Below are 20,717 nucleotides of genomic sequence, written 5' to 3' on the forward strand. Positions count from 1 at the left end.
TTTGAACGATAGCTAGACTGCCACAGGAGAAAGAGGGGAAGCGAATGCAAACAAAAGTAGATCTTTCGCAAGTACATTTTGTCTTCCTTTTTCTATAATTATCTGCTCCTCCCGTTTGCAAGAGTTTCACTTGGTTAATCTAAAAGTATAACTGCTTTTTTTTGCCCCCGCAACAGAGGCTCCGGTGCTCACAATCGAGGATTTTATGCGCATGAAAAAGAGAACATGGAACACCTCCTGCATGTGGGAACCATTTTACCTCTCGCTTTTCATATGTTGGAAACGAAAGACATTGTGGTGTCTGTTAACGTCAGATTCCAAAGGGGGAGAGGAGCTCGGACAGTGGTTCTAAACCTTCCTAATGCCGCAACCCTTTAATACAGTTCCTCATGTTGTGGTGACCCCCAACCATAAAACTATGCAAGTGTTCTTTCACAGAAATTAAACCCAAACTGACCAATGGCTTGAAGATCCATTGCTCATGATTGTATATAAATTGTTTTTTCTTTCCAGGGTTTCTCAGTTCAGTTCTGCCTCTTGTCCCACCATACCGATCTCAGTCTTTCCCACTGCTCCAGACAGACGAACGCTCTATCTCGATCTACCCCGCAAGGCTGTTGTGTGGATGGCACCCCCCCCCCCCGGCCAAGCTGCTTGCCCTGATGCGACCCCTATGAAAGGATCAATTCACCCCAAAGGGGTCCCAACCCCCAGGTTGAGAACCACTGGGCTAGAGAGAGTTAGAGTGACAGAGATCAGGAACTGCGCATCACTTCCTTTCTACTGCTCCGATGCTATCCCTTTGATGCGTAGATTTTGACTCTTTTTCCCCTCCCACTACCACCTTCTCTCGTTTTCTCTCCATCTTTCCGTCATGCAGGCAGGAAATGCTTTCCTCACCTGGATAACCCAGGCTAACCTGATCTCATCAGATCTCAGAAGCTTAGAAGGGTCAGCCCTGGCTAGCGGGATCTACTGGGCCCGCCAGAACCCCCTTCGTATCAGACATGCCCACTGAATACATCGCAGGGCAATCCTCCATCTGACAACCTGTCCAGCTACGGTTAAAGGGTCAAATCGTTAATGGGTTAATGGTTAAATGTTTTAAAATGTTGTCGGAATCTATTGCGTGTTCTGGGTGTTCTGGGGAGAGGAAAGGGAAGGCGAATGTAGGCTGCTTTGAGAATCCTTCAGGTAGAGAAAAGGGCATATAAGAACCAACTCTTCTTCTTCTTCAGTAATATCAGGGCCCCCTCAGCCTCACCTCCCTCAACAGGTGTCTGTTGAGGGGAGGGGAAAGGGAAGGCGAATGGAAGCTGCTTTGAGACTCCTGGTAGAGAAAAGCAGCATATAAGAACCAACTCTTCTTCTTCTTCTTCTTATATTTGTTAAGCATTGATTGGGTGATATGACTGCATGTAGTCATGTTGACCCCCTCCCCAAATGGCCAGTGGTGCATCTGGGTGGGGTTGGGAAGGGGAGGGGCCCGGGTTGGGTGTGTCCGCAGCTGTGCTTCCCTGCAATATTCTGCACAATCACACCACTTGTGGGGCTTCTCGAAGCCTGAAGACTGTTTCAGGGGTTTCTCAATGGTTAAAAAGTTGAGAAAGGCAGCTCTAATGGGAGTCATTTGAGCTGTGGAGGCAGAGAGAGGGCAGCGCAATTACTTTCTTTATGCTTTTGTATTTGTGATTCAGGGTGGTGACCTCCAGCTCCTCCTCGGCTATTGTCTTCTCCCCCTGAACCGTTTCCCCGAGGCCGTCTGACAGGGAACAAACAACTGACGACTGCCTATAAAATTACAGCAGTACAGACGGATGATTTTTATATTAAAAGACCACAGGTCCCAATGGGGCCAATGAACAGGGGCAGAGAGACTGTATGCCCTCTCTTGTGTCAAATGTTGCCTGTAGAGCCCGGCCGGCCACCCTTAACATTAAAGTGACTTATCCACTGTCTCGAAAGAAGGGCTTGAGGGCAACAGCATGTAAATAGAGTAGAATTATGCAGTCACCCTGGCCTGTTTGCTTGGACCTCCAGTGACATACAGCCTTAAAGTGACCAGATTTTAACATTGGTAAAGTGGGACACCATTGACCGGGGGAGGGGGGAGGTTCTTGATTAGAATTTGGTCTATATGGAGCAGCAAAAAAGTTTCATAGAATGCAAAAATAGCATTGTAATATATATATTTAGATTTCAACATAAGTGCAATTTGCCAGATGTCCCTCCAAAACTGGGACAATCTGCTCGCCTTACCTTAATGGGTGAGAAGGGGCAAGCAGCCCTCCCAGCAGAGAGACCTTGGTGCAGTGGTAGAGCACCTGTTTTGCATGCAGGAAGTCCAGGGTTCAATCCCTGACATCCCCAGTTAAAGGCCCAGGAAGCAGGTGATGTGAAAGATCTCCCCTGGAAACCTTGGAGAGCCCTTTGCCAGTCTGAGCACACATTATTGGCTTTGATGGACCCACATTCCAATTCCTTAGAAAGCAGGTTCCTTTGTTCCCTGCAGCCCTTTGCATTCCTTTTGCAAGAAAAGAAGCTAGAATCATAGAATCATAGACTCACAGAGTGGGTAGGTACCTCCTGGGTCATCTAGTCCAACCCCCTGCACTATGCAGGACACTCACAACCCTATCGCTCATCCACTGTCACCTGCCACCCCCTTGGACCTTCACAGAATCAGCCTCTCCGTCAGATGGCTCTCCAGCCTCTGTTTAAAAATCTCCAAAGATGGAGAACCCACCACCTCCCGAGGAAGCCTATTCCACTGAGAAACCGCTCTGTCAGGAACTTCTTCCGGAGGTTTAGACGGAACAGGGCAGAGAACAGGAAGGGGGGGAACAGGAAGGGTGGGGGTCGGTTCAATGGCTTTTCAGACTTTCTTTGGCTGACTGTCGACAGTTTCGGAGGGCCTGGAAGGCACAGCTGTTCTGCCAGGAAGTTGAGCCGAGAAGCCTAAGAAGCCCACCCACAGAATACTGACTTGCCCACAATCTAACCGTCCTCAGTAAAGATCTTTTTAAAAAAGAGGTTGTATTTAAAATAACATCGATGTTTATATATATATATTGTTGCGTGAGGTCAGAAAGGTGGCGTCCCCTCGGCTTACCGTGCTGGTTCTTCGAGGAAAAGAGGCAAATGTTCTCTCCGCTTCATTGCTTTCAGAAACAAAACTATCTCCTGGCAGGACCGCTTTTCCTTGACCCGAGGTTTCATTGCCTTGTCGCCCGAGCGAGGTACCGGTATCTAGAGGCAACATTTTCTCCTGCAGCTGCCCACTGGCGGCTGTGTCCTCACTTCTCAAGCTCTCGAGGTCCGTGTCCTGAGCTGGTTTTTGGACTGGAGGGCTGATTTCCCAGCTCTCGGGAGCTTTCCTCTGAAGACATAAATCGTCCAGGCTTCTCCCACCGGAGCCCAGGCTGCTCTTCAACTTGGCGGCTCGGAAGGCCTGCAGGCTCACGGGGTCCAGCACCCGGAAGGTCACTTCGTTCAGGAACTGGGAGAACTTGAGTTTGGCTTCGATTTTCTCTTCCACAACGGACGAGCTGGACGAGCCCTGGCTGACCATGCTGAGGTTGGAGGTGGACGAGCTGCTTCTGGTCTGCGCCGCCTTTTGCTGCTGCAGGGTCCACCCGGCGTTCCCGGCTCTGTCTGGGTAGAGCGACGAGAGCTCTGATCGAGGGCCTTTCTCTCCCCATTTCTGGCTTTGCTTCAGTCGCCGGTATTGGTAGGCTTCGTCCTTCTTCATGCTTTGAGCAAAGCTTTTATTATCCGAGCCGGGGCTGCTTTGCAGCTCATAACTGTCCTCGCTGGAGGTGCAGGGTTTGGAATAGCTGTCCATGGCCAGGATGCTCGAACGCCTCCTCTCCTGGGTGCTCCTTCTCTCAGAGCCGAAGAGGTATCCACCGCCGCGGCATGATTGTCCTTCGGCCATCCCGATAGGCCCTGCTTGTTTCGGGAGGTTCTCTTGTACTCTTGTCTCTGGCTTGCTGAGTGGCGGTGGAGACCCCTTGGGGCTTGAGGGGTGACAGAGGCCTTCCTTGTCGTTTCACGCCTCACCAAGGAAGCAATTGTTCACCGAGCACCAGCCTCCACTTTTTCTCATCCATGGAAAAGAGCAGGTCGCACTGCAAAACGCGTCTCCTTCTCTGGTCCGGTTCCCTGACTTCCCAAAAGCCACACGGATGTGTGAGTCCCGAGTTACAATAACCGGGTCGATGATGAATTTGCATGGTTTTAATCAGTTGCGCTAATTAGCCGAATCCATAATGCTTGCGTATCCTTTCCGGGTTGTTTTTTCTTTCTTTCCTTCCCTGCAGGGTGCCGAGAAACGTGGGCTGGCATCGATCTCTACGAGCATCTGATCCAGGCCTGCTCGTTGAACTGTGAACCGGCCCCGTGTGCCGTGAATCAATTCACACTAAGTGAGCTCTCGAGTGGCTCCGATGCAAGCGGGGCTTTTTTAAAAAATCAGATAATACCGAAGGTCATGTTATGACTTGACATGTCCTGCTCTTGTTAATGTTCCATTAGGGTGGGGAAAAACCTCCAGGAAATCTATAAGGATCCATCCATCCGGAGAAAAAGAGGCGCGGGGCACGATCCCTGTGTGCCGTGGAGCCGTGCTCACGTGTAAAGTCTATTTCTTCTTTTGCATATGCAAAGGTAACGGAAGTGCACGCTCTGGGGCCTGACCTGGGCCTATTCTGCACGCAATAGATAATGCACTTTCAATGCACTTTAGAAGTAGATTTTCCTGTTCCGCACAGGAAAATCCAGCTGTCAAAGCACATTGAAAGTGCATTATCCTATGTGTGTGGAATGGGCCCAGGGATAGCCCAGGATAGGCCATTCCCAAGCTAAGCAGGAGTGTCCCTGACTAGTATTTGGATGGGAGACCACCAAGAGAGCCCAGGATGGCTACACATAAGTAGGCAATAGCAAACCACCTCTTTTTATCTCTTGCAACATCATAGGATTTTCCCCGAACTCTAAGGTTAACCTCTAGAGTTCAGACTGAATCCTAGATTGTTGTGTTGACATGACATGACTTCCACAGCCGAGCCACAGACGTTGCAAAAGGACAACCAACAGAAGGTTTTATTTATTTACACTTACCAGGTGATCATAATAGTAATGAGAACTATGTATGGAGTCATAGAATCCAGGAGCTGGAAGAGGCCATAAAGGCCATCTAGCCCAACCCTCTGCTCAATGCAACATCAGCCTAAAGCATCCAGGATAAGGACCTGTCCAGTTGCTGCTTGAAGACTGTCAGTGAGGGGGAGATCATCACCAGCACCTTAGGTAGCCAATTCCACTGCTGACCTGTTGTGACTGTGAAAAATGTTTTCCTGATATCTAGCTGGTACCTATGACTGCAGGTCCTAAGCTGCCAACGGGAACCTCTCCCTGCTCCCCTCTAAGTGACTTCCTTTCAAATACTTCAAGAGAGCCATCCTGTCCCTTCTCAACCTTCTCTTCTCCAGGCTGAATATTCCCAAGCCCCTCAGCCTTTCCTTGTAGGGCTTGGTCCCCAGGCCCCGGATCATCCTTGTTGCTCTCCTCTGTACCCTTTGAACAGAGGCCTCCAGAACTGCACACAGTCCTCCAGGTGGGGTCTGACCAACGCAGAATGCAGTGGGACTATGACACCTTCCGATTTCAAGGCGATGCCTCTGCTTGATACAGCCTGAGACTGCGTGCGCCTTTGCATTTGACAATAGACTGCTACACTGTCGAAGAAGGCATGCAAAACCAACCAACAACCCCCCCCACACACACACACTGATAAATAAAACAGTCCTTGAAGTGTTATAATAATACTTTACTGCTCAAAATCTTCTTTCTCTAAGAAATGGATATCGTCTTTGGAAGCCAAAGCCTCCCACAATATGTGCCGACGCTTCTAAAGCTTTAGCTTTCTAGACAAAAAGGGACTTTTTCTACAGGAGATCGTCACGCATAATGTGAGAACCGAACTGTTGTTCCATTGTGATTAAGAAAGCCTTCGAGGGGCCCAGCGGTGCCGATTTAGGAAACGCAGGAGAGCCATTCTCTTGGAACGGCTTCGCAAGGGAGTCTGGGCTTAGCCTTGTCTTCAGACCTTTCCCTTGCTATCCTCCTTTCCTTCCACAACAGGAATCAAAATGGCTTTCAATGAATTTTTTTAAAATGTTGCTAGTAGGGATGCCAGCCTCCTGTTGGGACCTGGGGATCCCCTGGAATTATAGCTCCTCTCTAAACTACAGAGGAAAGGGCTGCTTGGGAGGGTGGGCTCGATGAGTAATGAAAGATGCACATATTCTGCCGGGGTCACAGGAACAGGCCAAAGAAACACCTTTGTGTAATGCTTCTGTCTCATTCAGAGTACTTCATCATCATCATCATCATCATCATCATCATCATCATCATCATCATCATCATCATCATCATCATCATCATCATCATCATCATCATCTCTCTCTCTCTCTCTCTCTCTCTCTCTCTCTCTCTCTCTCTGGCAAGGCTTACAGATGAACATTGACAGGACATTTTAAGAGGGTCTGTCCCAAACCTTGACTTGGGCAGCAATGCCTTGGCTAACAGACAAGAGGCACAAAACCCACACTGACTAGGGAAGCCCGTGGAGCTACATAAACGGATTCCACAGGAAAATATTGTTCCAAAATGGATTGCAGTAAAGTTAACATTTCTTCATTTACCTTTATAATTAATAGTTTTGTTAGATTTTGTTTTAAGATGTGGCACTCTTTAGGCACTGGGCACGCTCATGCAGCCCCCATGTGCCTCAGGCGACCCGAAAAATGGTGGGAAGCAACCCACTACTTAAGCTCACAGATCCACAATTCTTTCAGAGCTGAGTTATTTATAAATAAATATTAAAAAATGGTGAAGTGGAGGTTTTAGCAGAAAGAGAATTGATCTCAAATACTGTGTTTGTGTGTGTGTGTGTGTGGGGGGTAGCCCTTTAAATTCTGGCCCAGGGATGTACCTGTGGGCTTTTAAAATTCACACCCAATTTTAATTCCTCTATTGCAGGGGTAGTCAAACTGCGGCCCTCCAGATGTCCATGGACTACAATTCCCATGAGCACCTGCCAGAAAACGCTGGCAGGGGCTCATGGGAATTGTAGTCCATGGACATCTGGAGGTCCGCAGTCTGACAACTTCTGCTCTATTCCTTTTACACTTGTGAATACCCATCGACTTTCAGCCGGAGGATTTCTTTATGCATTTGTTCAAACGTCACTGACCCACTCAGAGACGCTCACGGAATCAATCAGAAAAGCATAAAACGCATCATTAAAAAGCCGGCCAATAAAAGCTTAGAGCATCAGACGTCTAGCGACTTTTTTAAAAGCTTGCAACATTCGTCCATCTGGAAGCAAAGGGTTAAAAACCTGAGGAGTGGGGAGAGAAACATGTTGGGCTGGCACTGGAAGGAGAATAGGGGAGGGGTGTGCTGTCAGGGTCTGCCCAGTTGTCAGCCTCCTGCCAGGATCCTGTTGGTGTCAGCTGTCATTGTCCCCTGTCACTCTGTGTATTGTCATCTGTCTGTGAGGAACGGGCCTGGGAAAGTTAACCGATGGTAACTGTTTTTGTGGCTTTGCATGGCTTGCTTTTTTGTGTAGCCTAATTGCCAATTTTCTCTTGGGAGGATGGGGCTGTGGGAGAAGGGAGCTTGGATGTTATAATTGAGGCTGGCCTTGAGTCAGCCTTGCATGATTGATGCCACGTGTACCTGGGTGCAGGACTACTTTGCACGCTTTCCCTGGGAGACAGGGGGAAGCCCACCTGTTGTCAGCTGGGAGTGGGGTTTCGGGAGTTATAGTGACCAGTGTATTGCCTATCAAATCAGTTTCAACAAGAATAAACATGAGCTGCTTTTGCTGCCAAGGCCGAGTGTGTTCAGTGGGAAAGTCGATGGGGGGTCTGACAGGCACCGGGTGAGCCTCAACAGGAAGGGCTTTTGCAAGATGCTCCAGCCTCTGCAATGTCACTTCCTCTTCTTCTACCATTCCCTGATTTTTTCTTGGGTTTTCAGTGGGATTCCTCAACAGTTTAAATGTCCCTAAAATGTTATGGCAGGGATTCCCACCCAGGGGTCCATGGATCCCCCAAGGGTCCGAGGGAACTTTGAAGGGGGTTTATGGCCTTTCACCTCCTGCTGTAATGGACTTGGTCACAAGCTAGAGAACCAGCCACTTTCATTGCTCCCCCTCCTCACATGCATGAGTGAATTCTCTCATGGTTTCTGTGCCTGGGAGGGGGCGGAGCCTGCATGCCTACTCCCATCTTAAACCGCCTCCTGTCTCCCCCTCCTGAGTCCTCCTCGAGCCGACCTGTTAACGTGAGTGGTGATGCCCCTTCCGGTGACATGACGCTTCAGGGGACATTGCAAAGAGGCGTGGCCAGCTGACATCACTTCCGGGGCACCTCAAAGCCTGAAAAGACATTTCAGGGGCTCTTCCATGGTCCAAAGGTCGAAAAAGGCTGCATTAGGGTCTCCCTCCTAGTTAGAGAGATGCTAAATCCTACAGACTTGAGCAAAATTGCTGAAACGCCAAAGAGATCCACAGGGTCCCAGAGAGTACAGTTCTTATTTCACACCTAGAAGGATCTTGTACTGGGTCTTTAGAACACTAGTCACAAATGTCCTTATGGACTGAATGCCTCAAGACAGGCAGCAAAAAGTACCTCGCATTGCCAATTAGTATTCAGTGTGTGTAGCTTGATATCACTGAGGTCTTAGAATGATGTATTGGAGGGTGGCACCTCTAGTAAATATATTACTAGCTGTAGGGCTGGAGGGCATGTAAAGATTTTTGGCAAAGGTTAATTGGAGCTTATTTTATGTGCCAAGTGGCATTTTCAAAATCTCTTACGCATATACCTTCAGGTTGAGAATGGAGGTGGAACGAAACGGAAGCTCCTTCCCTAAAGATTAATGGATTCAGAGGAATAACTCTGCAGAATAACTCTGCAGACCCCCTAGATCTGATGGTGGGTAGGTTTTGTTGTGGAATTATTATATCTCTTGCTTTCAAATTACAGGAAAGGAGGTTCCACTTAAATATGAGAAAGCCTTTTCTGACAGTGAGGGAAAAGTCTGCCTCAGAGGATGGTGGAGTCACCTTCGTTGGACGTTTGTAGGAGGAGACTGGATGAGAACCTGTCAGGAGAGTGTGATGTTTAAGACCCTGAAAAGGAGTCTGTGTGGGGGTGGGGTGGGGGCTGGACTAGATGACCCTCTATGGTCTCTTCCAGCTCTATGTGAATCTGACTCAGACAGAAGGGGATTTCCACCTCCCTCCAGTTGTGCTCCTGTTTAATTTTTTCAAAAGAAAAGGAAAAAAAAAAGGGGGGGGGAGGAGAAGCAATCTGTTTGCCCGAGAATAGTGTCTTAAGCAAATGAAATCTCCTGTAGCAATCCGGAAGCCGCTGCAGTCGAGGTTGTTATGACAACCGAAAGTTTCCGACAGAAGAGCTGGGGAAGATGTGTTCATTATTGTGGCCCGAGCTGTTATACACTGTCTGTTGTCGCAGTTCGCCATAACCTTTCCCCCCTCTCTTTCTGAGCACAAAGGGTGCGTGTGTCACTCGGATGGGTTAGATCTGTGAGGCTGACACCCCCATTGCTGAGAGCTTTGATGGCAGGACACCCCTGGCTGCCACACGGCCTCCTGAGGAACATTATCAGCTGGGCGTGCTGGGTTGCCACTGTTAATCTCACTTAGCTTTTATTTTATTTTATTTTTTTTAACTGGCAAAACGCCTCATGTTGCGATGGGTGGGGGAGTGCTGAGCTGAAAAGCTAGTATATCGTGTGGCTCCATCAGGGAGTTAATAGGCCTCTGTTTTGCCCACAAAAATATCATTTACTCCCCTACAGGTAGAGTTTCTAGCAGGGAAGGCTAGGCCAACCACTGCTAGGAATAGGATAACATTTCCCTCAGCCCCTAACAACATCACTGAATGCAGGGATCTCTCTTTTCCCCATTGGTGACCAACAACACACTGTAATGTACAGTATTGGGGAGGTCACCGCAGCCATTGATAATCAAGATGGCTCCTACACATCTTCGCTCAGTTTGTTTTATACGTGAAACTTAAGCCTCATTGGTACAGTGTGTATCTGGACTCTGTCCTTTCAGTTAACTTGTTGAGGGCTTTCCTGCACTTAAAAATTCACCACACGGGTGAGAAGGCTATGACAGAAACTCTCCCCTTAGCATGTTTGTTCACAACGTGTGAGATTTCCTCCCCCCCCCCTCCTGTTTTCTGTTTTGCTATTAAGACGTGCTCTTTCATGTATGCCCTGGGATGAATTCTGAAACGGCCCAGCCCAGGCACACTTTATCAAAAGACTAGCACCAAAGCCCATTTAAAAAATGGGCTTTGAAAGGGGTCTAAGGGGTCAGGGGAAGGCCCTCCCAGCGCCAGTGTCCCAGCACCAGTGTCCCAGCGCCACCTCTCTCCTCATGGGCAAAAACAGAAGCCGCAGCCACAAGGCTTCTAGCAGGCAAGGAGGAAGGGTGGGAGCTGGAGGGGGAGGGCCAATCAGGGTGCGTCCAGCTTTGCGAGCTGCGCCCTGATTAGCCGTATTCCATCTCGGACAGCCAGGACACTCTCCACCCCCAGGGCTGTTTCACAAATATTAAGAGGGAACAATGGATAAGGATGACTAAACTAGGCATAACGCTGAGAGATCCAAGAACTTAACAGAAAGGTGGGAGGAGGAAAGGCTGGTTGAGGGCTTTGATAGGTTTGGGAAATTCCTGGACAATTCCTACCCTACAGGATTACCATAAATCACCGGTGACTTGGCAGCACTTTGTACCACCACTTAACCTGTAGAATTAGGGAAACATGTGCCAGAAGCAATTTATTCTCCATTAATATAGACTGATATCTTGATAACAGGTAAAAGAAAAATGGACTATTACTCACCAGTTTTGATATATCCCTTCAGCACATTGTTGTTTTAACGATGCTTTATTCATTCCCCTGTTATTTCCTGTTCACACACGGACAAGTGAGACTGCAACTGCTACTTACTCCTGGGAGGCTCTCACAAGGGGACTGAGGGCTAAACCCTGGCCAAGTTGATGACAATGAGACTAAACCATTTTAGTGCATGCAGAATAGTATGGGTGAGTTGAACGAGTGGGAGAAACCACGGAACAGTTGAAATGACAACCTTGTGGTCTGGAGCATTTGCTGAGCTCCTCTTCAGAAAGAGCCCAAAGTACAGTGGATTTGATGGAAAAGGACCAGGCTTGTCTGTTGCCAAAGTGGGTGGGTTCACCGGGCTGTCAAAGGGAGCCCCATAACATGCCAATTGGAAGACGTGCAATTCTGCATGTCAGTGAACATTTTTGCTTTGAATGGATGAGCCCTTTGAGCCAAGCCATACGTAGCAATTTGAATCTCCCCTGCCGCTTTTGGCTTGGCTCTCTGCCTCAATTCCCCAGGAGCTGCTTAAACGTTGGATTGTTCTGCCAAATGGGGGGGGGGCATGTCAGATCTCACCACGAGAAGGTGCACGTTGGGAGGACATGGTGACCAAGTAGAAAAGGGCCGATAAGAGTCACCTTTGCCATTCTTATCTTAAAGAAAAATAACAGCCTGGAACCGTAACTAGAGACAAATTAGTCTTCTTGGCAGGTGCTTAATGCAAAGCAGCTGGGAAACTGGCCCTCTGGGCTGGACAGAGTTCAGGAGGTGCCCTGGAAGACATAGCCACAGTTTGTAGCATGGTGGCTGTGAGAATCAATCCACTGAGGTTCTGAATGAGATCCCCATTCATAAACAACTTTTTGCTTTACTTCCCATGCCAATAAGTGGGAAGTTGTCTGTTTCTGTGAACATGCCCCAGGACTGTTTATATGGCTTTCTGTGGGCACTAGAAAGTTGATTGTGGGGTATCGGGGAGGTTTATTGGTAGCAGCTGGGAGTTGTTACCTGGAAAAGGATGTTTGATAAATGAATTATTCCAGGACAGATAGGGGCTGATAAGTATGGGGTGGGATTTATTCTGTCTGTCTGTATGTATATGATGCTACTCCCAGGACTGCCAGCTCATGATGGCTTCCAATATCTATGCAAATACAATAAAATATAAATCAAACCGAACAAAACATTAAAAATACATAATAAAAGCCTATTAAAAATCAGCAGCAATCCAAGTACTTCTATAGCTCATTAACAGCCAGTCTTTGTTAAGGATACTCTCTGTCTAATCTTTGTCGTGTCCTAAGAACTGATAACTCAAGGGCCCCTATTTTCCCCACATGGATATAAATCTTGTGCAATCTCAGATCAACGAAGCCCAAAAGTTTACACCTCTGTAAGGCATTGCAGCAAGGCCTGGCTTGCATGACCGAAACATGGCTGGAAGAAAATGACATGTGCTCCACCAAGCGAGGAGGCATGGCCATTATTTTCTATGAGTCCCTCAAATTCTGCAGACGTCCAGTGCAAACTAGAGCCTCTTGGGGTGCAGAGTGGTAAGGCAGCAGATATGCAGTCTGAAAGCTCTGCCCATGAGGCTGGGAGTTCGATCCCAGCAGGTGGCTCAATCTTGACTCAGCCTTCCATCCTTCCGAGGTCGGTAAAATGAGTACCCAGCTTGCTGGGGGTTAAACGGTCATGACTGGGGAAGGCACTGGCAAACCACCCCGTATTGAGTCTGCCATGAAAACGCTAGAGGGTGTCACCCCAAGGGTCAGACATGACTCGGTGCTTGCACAGGGGATACCTTTACCTTTTACCAGTGCAAACTATCACTGGCATTGACAGTATATTCCTTCCATTAGAGACTAGGATAGATCAGGCATTCTGCTTGTCTACTGGCCACCTACTATCCCAATGGACATTGTCTATGAGTTGGCAGAACCATTGTCAGATGTGATGCTGGAAACTCCTAGACTGATTGTCCTGGGGGCTTCAACATTCATGCTGAGGACACCTGGCTGGGTCTGTTCCAGGATTTTATAACTTCTTTGACAGCCTTGGGTCTCTCCCAACTGGTCCAACACAGGAAAGAGCTCACACCTAAATAAATAAGATAAAATAATTTCAAGCAGCAGTCCCAAACTGTACGTAAACCTGACTCAGCCCACACGTGTTGGATAATGCAATTTCAATGTGCTTCTGCAGTTGGGCTTTTCCTGTGCGAAACAGAAAAATTTACTTCTAAAGTGCATGGAGAGAGCATTATCCAATGTGTGCGGAATGAGTGAAGGTTTAAAATAGGCCTCTGTGTTCAGAATGAGGACAGCCCTCTGCCATCACCATCCTCATCCTGTTGGAACTGATTTATTCACCCCCATCAGTTCCATTACTGACTTTATGCTGGATGCTGTTGTGCCTGATGAGGAGGGAGGGAAGAGATAAAACTTGGTTCCGTCGGCTCCCTGCTGCTGCTTCTCAAATCCTTGAATAATCTCACCCTAGCTGTTTCCCTTAGATATCAAAAAGCATGCTCGACAAGACTGGATCTCTCAGAAGAATCCCCATGGAAAGAGAAGGAGGGTCTTAACCCACTTTGTGAGACTGTCCTGTGAGACAATAGCAGGGTCACTGCTGCCCTTCCCCAGAATCAGGGCTGATGGTATCAAAACCCAGAAGAGATACAGGAGAATCACAAGGGTTACTGTCCTTCTGTCTCTCTTCTGAAAAAAGGTTGGGGGAGCTTGGTCTGTTGGTCTAGAAAGGAGATGACTGAGAGGGGATCTGATCACCATCTTCAAGTATTTAAAAGGTTTCCATATAGAGGACGGAGCAGAGTTGTTCTCTCTTGCCCCAAAGGGACAGACCAGAATGAATGGGATGAAATTAATTCAAAAGAAATGCCATCTAAAAATCCGGAAGAAGTTCCTGACAGTTAGAGCGGTTTCTCAGTGGATCGGGCTTCCTCAAGAGGTGGTGGGTTCTCCATCTTTGGAGATTTTTAAACAGAGGCTACATAGCCATCTGATGGAGAGGCTGATCCTGTGAAGGCTCAAGGGGGTGGCAGGTTACAGTAGATGAGCAATTGGGATGTGAGTGTCCTGCATAATGCAGGGGGTTGGACTAGATTACCCATGAGGTCTCTATCAACTCTATGATTCTATGATTCTATGATTCTTCCATGCACTCTCAAAGCAATTTCTTTCCCATTTTCCAGCTGGGAGTCAGACTGAAGTGGATGCAGTTCCTCTTTCTTGTTTTTTTATGTCGAAGCACCTGAAGTTGGCACTCCACTCAGACAGCCTACCTAACTAAAGATGGAAGGCGAGACCCAGGTTTAGAATTCCCTAATTTGACAGGAAGCTTCTTAAATAAAGGTCTTGCTACCTTCCTTTAAGGGCTGATTGCATTCATCCGTCATGCAGAGAAGCGTTCCTGATCACACGGTAAAATTCAATAGCCACCTTCTACGGGCTGACATTACCCAAGATGGATAGGCGCCTTGTGTGCATGGAATGGAACAAACAGCACCATGCACTTTGTCCGCATCCCCGGCTGTCATCAGCTAATAAAATTGGACAAGAGGAGGCTCTCAACATTTCTGGTTCAAACTGTTCCTAAAGAAGCATCCAAATCAGAATGAATGGGACGAGCTGCTCTCGTTTGAACTAATCACGGAGGGGGAAGGGTTTTTGACACTACCTCTAAGATTACTTTTGAACCATATGGTTGAGGCCAGGGCAGAGCCCGGGTTCCATCCAAGATCCCTCATCCATCGGCCAGTCTTGCTCTCCTCTCTCTCTTACAGGATTAACGCCCGGCCTCTCTCTGAACAAGCGGGGAAAGTGGGGAAAGTTATAGAATAGAATGCCATCTTGTATTGTAATAATGGGATTTTATGTGATTTTACTGTGATTTTATATTTTATTGTGAACCGCCGGGAGACCTTTTGGCGAACGACGGTATATAAATCCAATTACAAATAAATAAATAAATAGCCGAAACCTGTGCTGATTGTCCAGTGCCAGATCAGATGCATTCAATGGGAGACAGAATCCATATGGGTCACAGTACAGATGTAGCTCTGTTCTACTCCAATGGGCTTTCAGGGTCCGTATTGTCTACTCTGAATGGTAGCAGGTCTCCAGAGATTCAGGATTTCACTTTTCTGTCTAATCCTTTCAATTGGTGATGCCGGGAATTGAGCCTTGAGCCTCCATAAAAAGGAACAGGTCTGACAATGATCAAGGAAGCTGTTTTGCCTGATCCTCCCTTCTCACTTCAGCCAGTCAGGGTATGCGGGACTTTGTTCAGAGGGTTTTGGTGGCCCAGTAAAGGGGGAAGGAAGAAGTGAGTAAGATCCACTAGTATGTACTCCTTAACCTTTAGGGTTGCCAGGCACCTCCTGGCAACTGGCAGAGGACTTAGCAGAGAAAGGAAAGCCTCTGCCAAGTCACTGGCATCACACAGGAAGTGACATCATAATGTTGCAACATCATTGTGACACTCCAGTATTTGGGCAAAAACTCTATGGTACAAATGGCTGCTTTTTTCTTTGCCTCAAACCCAGAACATCCCCTGATGTTGCTGGCACAATGACATCATTTCCTGTGTGAGGCCGATGGTGTGGCCTGGAGCCGCCTTCTTTTTCCTGCTAAGTCCCCTTGCCCGCTGATTGGCGGCTGGGGCAGGGATTCCTGCCTCCACAGGTGGTCTGGCACCCCAATTCCACTTATTCTTCCATAAGATTCCCCCTAAATGAAACGGATCATGCGGAAATTGCTACTGATTTGAATTTTTCTAGCTTGGTCTGAACATCTGGCAAGACTGCTCGGCATGCACTAATAATGCATTATGCATGTGAGCGCAATGCACACCACAAAGATGACAGCTGGTTGTCTGCCATTAGGAATCCTTAGAAGCCTTTTATCTGCAGCAAAGCCTCCTGTAGCTTATTCACAGCTTACGTGGGATCTTGTGGTTCTAAGGTATAAGAGACTCCTCCTCCCGCCCTCTCAAAAACAATCTTGGCAGTCAACCGAACGAACAAGGAGAACTTTTCAAAGTTCCAGTCAAGTGCTTCCTTTTGAGAGCACAGCAGTATACCTGGGTGGGGAATGAAGTGGGACTGTGCCCCACAGCCAACGAACATACACCACTGCGTTCCACCGAGTCAGACCCTTGGGCTCTCAAGGTCAGCACGGTCTCCTCTGAATGCGGGTGACTCTCCACTGTCTTGGCTCTATTCCTTCACATTGTTTACTGACATAGCTAAATTTAACTGGAGATGCTAAGGATCAAACCTGAGGCCTCCTGCATGCAAAACAGATCCTCAGAGTTGGGGCTTTTGGACTTGGCTTCAATCCCTATGCTGAAGCAGTGCACCCAAAGTTAAAAGTCATTGCAACGAAAATACATTGCAAGCCCCTATGGCTGGCTCAAGCAGACTACATGCCCACACACTTGCGGATGGAGAGAGCAGAGAACCTAATGGAGTCTGCTCCTTGCTTCAGAGCACACACTGATCTGCTCTTCCTGGAGCCCACCTTAAACAGAGGAGTCTTTCAGACTATATACTGTCCCCACCCACCCACCCCCGCAGCTCATGGCTTCAGTTCCCAGCACTGGCCACCCAGCAACATTAGTCAGCGCACAGGCGCGGCTCAGCTGCTTAAACAACAGCCCTTCAGAGCTGAATTCAGATTACTTGCTGATGGTAATTCCAACAATTGGGGACTATCCAAGGGAAAGGATAGGATTGCCAGTCTCCAGCTGGTGATTGGAGATCTCCTGATCAAAGAGCTTGGAGGAAATAGCTGCTTTGGAATGTAGATATTATACCCCATTGAGATCCCTCCCCGCCACAAACCCTGAACTCCCCAGGAGCCATTCCCCAAATCTTCAGGAATTTCACAACCCAGAGCTGGCAGTCCTATACTTCCTTCCTACTGCATCCTTCAGAATTCAGGCCCATGGTGGAGACAGTGGGCAAGGAACCTTCTCTCAAAAGAGACTCTCCAGACTAGAATGCTAGTCCCCTCTGAATACATTTCCAATGATGCGCTCTCTTTCTTTTGCAGAGCCGTTAAAGAAACAGGGCCCCTTTCTTTCCAGTGCGAGGAGTTAGCAGGCTTCATTTGGGGTTGCCAGCTCTGGGTTGGGGGAAACCTGGAGGCTTTGAGGGTGGAGCCTGCAGAGGGAGGGGTTTGGGGAGGGGAGGGGCTTCGGTGGATCCAGTTTATAAGCAGCCATTTTCTCCAGGAGACCTGAACTCTGTTGCCTGGAGATGAGCTGTAATCATGGGGGATTCCCAGGTCCCACCTGGAGACTGACATTCATTCATTCATTCATTCATTCATTCATTCATTCATTCATTCATTCATTCATTCATATCCTTAGATCTGACTTTTTTTTTTACTGCCAAAGTTTCTCTGGGCACACATGCGCACCCCCATGCAACCAATCATAGCAGCGGAATGCCATCGAAGGCCTGACTTTTCCACACTGCCTAAATTATAGTGCTGCAGGCCCAAAATTGCAGGTTCGGGAGAAGCAGGAGGCCTGGCTTGCTCACTCGCTCGGCGGCCCGCAGAGGCTGGAGGTTCCATGCCATCCTCGATTTCCTCCGACTACCTTAGTCATTGCCCCGGTAATGGAGTGCCATTTACGGCATTGCAAACGTATCATAAATATGGCTGGAAGGGAAAAAAACTCCAGGGATGAGTCCCATTATCCTCCCTCACAAGTGCTTTTTCTCCTACCGGCATTAATGCTGGCTTCAATAGCCTGCGAATTAAATGCTTGTGCAGGAGGTATTTCCTAGCTGCCAACTAGAGAGAGAGAGAGAGAGAGAGAGAGAGAGAGAGAGAGAGAGAGAGAGAGAGCTTGTAAAATGCAACCTAGAATAGCTGTTACATGCAAGAGGAGACAGAGCAGTGCTAGAGAAAGCAAGGAAAGGGACCCACAGGAGTGGCTGAAGTTTCCTTATCTTGAAGGGGACCACTGGTCCATCAAAGTCAGTGCTTCTGATTCGGACTGTGGGCAACTCTCTAGATGCACTGTGCAATCAGTTCCTTAACCAGTTTTGCAGGGCCTGTAAAACGGAGCTATGCCACCAGGCTCACGGGCGCGGCCCAAAATAACAACCGCCAATCGGCTGGTCTCACTACTGCTGTGGAAAGATCAGCTGCTAAAGCCCAGCCCCCCTGTCCAGAAATATTAGTTTGGGGGCATGAAGACTATTGCTGTATAACTTTTGGATATGACGTTTTTATGGAGGTTGTTACCCACTCTGAGTAGTTCTCGAAGAGTGGGTTAAAAATAAAAATTGTATTATCATTCATCCTAATTACATTTGTTCTCCAGTTTTTATGCCACCCCCTCTTGGCCTAGCCGTCTTGGGACAGAATTTGAATGTACTGCTTAATTTTCACTTGTTAGGGGCCAGGCTACTGCATGGAGATAATTCAGTGTGAATGAAGCATCATATGAATACCGTCTAAAGTTGACAACCAATATGGTTAGTTTTTATGGCCACAAACTGGCCTGTGGGCCAGCTTGGTGTAGTGGTTAGGAGTGCGGACTTCTAATCTGGTGAGATGGGTATGATTCCCCACTCCTCCCTCACATGCAGCCAGCTGGGTGACCTTGGGCTCACTACAGCCCCGATAAAGCTGTTCTGACCAAGCAGGAAATTGCCAGGAAATTGCCCAACATTAACAGACATATGGCAAGGCTAGTAAAAAAAACATGTTCCCTTGGTGTTGTGGTTAAGATCCACAGCCTCTAATCTGGAGAGCTGGGTTTGATTCTCCACTCCTCCTCCACATGCAGCCAGCTTTGGGTCAGTCACAGTTCCCTCAGAGCTATCTCAGCCTCCCCTACTTCACAGGGTATCTGTTTTGGGGAAAAGAAAGGAAGGCGAATGGAAGCCACTTTGAGACTCCTTCGGGTAGAGAAAAGTGGCATATAAGGATCAATTTTATTTCTTCAGTAATCTCAGAGCTCTCTCAGCCTCACCTTCCTCACAGGGTGTTTGTTGTGTGAAGAGGAAAGGGAAGGTGACTGTAAGCCACTTTGAGATGTTTTCGGGTAGAGAAAAGTGGCATATAAGAACCAACTCTTCTTCCTCTTCTTCTTCTGTTCAGAAAGTCCAGGGAAAGTTTAATCCTCCAGTGGGAGTGTTTTCTTTGTGTTAATCAACCACCATTTAAATATTTGTCCCTTCCTCAAAGTACATCACATTTATAAAGTGTGCCACAGTGAGGTCTTGAGACAACATTCTGAGGTACATCTCAACCCTCATTTCCAAAATACTGAACTACAAAAACCTAATGATATTTAATTTGCCAGTTGGAGTAGACTATACTGACCCAGATGGACCAAGAGTTTGATTCAGTATAAGGCAGATGCATGTGTTCATGTATCAAAGCCAGTCTCAACCACACCACGAGGAGAGAAATGTCAAGACAGAAGTCCGAGCACCATTGACAAATATATCTGCTTTCTGATGAGGTCCACCTCACATGCTGAAGACAACCAATGAGCTAGTTCCCTATGCACCCAAACATCTGAGGAGGAAGACTGAGATATTCCCCAGTGCTTGGGAAGCCAGAGTCTGCAGATCAGACCTAACGGCTCTGTTCTACTAGGTTGTCCTCTGCTGGAGAAAGTTACCAATGGAGAAGTACTTGCTCCATCAGCAATCTGGGAGAAAAAATAGCATAAAGTGAGTAGCAAAAGGAAGTCAAAATATTTAGATACACATTTGTGTGCCATCCAGTCACAACTGACTTATGGGGACCTCAGCAAGGAGCTTTCAATGCAACTGAGAAGCAGAGGTTGTTGGCCTTCTTCTGCAGAGCCTTCCTTGGTGGTCTCCAATCCAAATGCTGACCCTGCAAAGCTTCCAAGATCTGACCAGCTGAAGCTCTACCATTCCGCCTGCATTCCCCCAATGTATTTATCTTATCAGTAAAGAAAGAAGTTAATTATTGAGGATGAGGGTTTTTTTTTTTTAAGAACCTAACTATCTGCTCTCTGCTCCCAGGGAAACATCAAACATGTAAACAAGGCGTTTAAATCCTAAAACAAATCACCAGAATATATTTGTTCTAATCACCCATCCTTTAGGGAAAAAAATCATAAGACATTTCAAACAGCCGAACGTTTGATCACCACAGTATTTTAAGCACTGCCAGTAGCTTTATACAGATTGCTTCATGGAGAGAATGTTCATAAAACAATCATAACGCGAACATTTCCTGCGCGTGGCAGTTTGTATAAAGCAGCTAGCCGTGTTAACGGCGGCATGATGATCCGATATGCTGTCTTTTCAAATGGATATAAACACTTCTAAGGGAAAGGTGATTGCGACGAATCAATATTTATAACATCTTGTTGGGATTCGGCCTAGATTGAAGTATCTGTTTCGCCTGTCTCAAATTTCCCCCAAAGAACAGGATAGATCAAAACGTATGCATGTGATATGTTGTACAAACCAGACCGACGCATGTATTGTCTTCGTGCAAGCATGGATTCTCTGGCGCTTCAGTGTGGAGTGTGGCCCTTGTTCTTTTGTGTCTCCTAACAGCAACAATACTATATCAGGGCTCATCTAGATGTGACGGGTCCTTGTGGATGTCCGGGGACACAACTGAAGAATAGTTTTTTTTATACTCCGCTTGTCTCTACCTTAAGAAGTCGCACAGCAGCTAACAATGGCCTTCCCTTCCTCTCCCCACAACAGGCACCTGATGA

The 20,717-nt window shown here is 47.5% G+C and overlaps 1 protein-coding gene across 6 annotated transcripts in view; it reads right to left on the reverse strand.

The window, feature by feature from the left end:
- The window catches only part of BEGAIN (brain enriched guanylate kinase associated), a 287,735-nt gene that overhangs the window by 255,491 nt on the left and 11,527 nt on the right, over nucleotides 1-20,717 (reverse strand). Inside the window, exon 1 of one of the 6 annotated variants that reach the window (XM_077323688.1) lies at nucleotides 3,113-3,937. The exons of the other annotated variants lie outside the window; for them this stretch is intronic. Within the exon in view, the coding sequence (XP_077179803.1) occupies nucleotides 3,113-3,937 (825 nt within the window). Of the gene's footprint in view, nucleotides 1-3,112; nucleotides 3,938-20,717 lie in introns of those variants that run through there. 6 annotated transcript variants of the gene reach the window in all.

This window comes from Paroedura picta, chromosome 2 (assembly GCF_049243985.1).
Source record: "Paroedura picta isolate Pp20150507F chromosome 2, Ppicta_v3.0, whole genome shotgun sequence".
Taxonomy (NCBI): Eukaryota; Metazoa; Chordata; class Lepidosauria; order Squamata; family Gekkonidae; genus Paroedura; species Paroedura picta.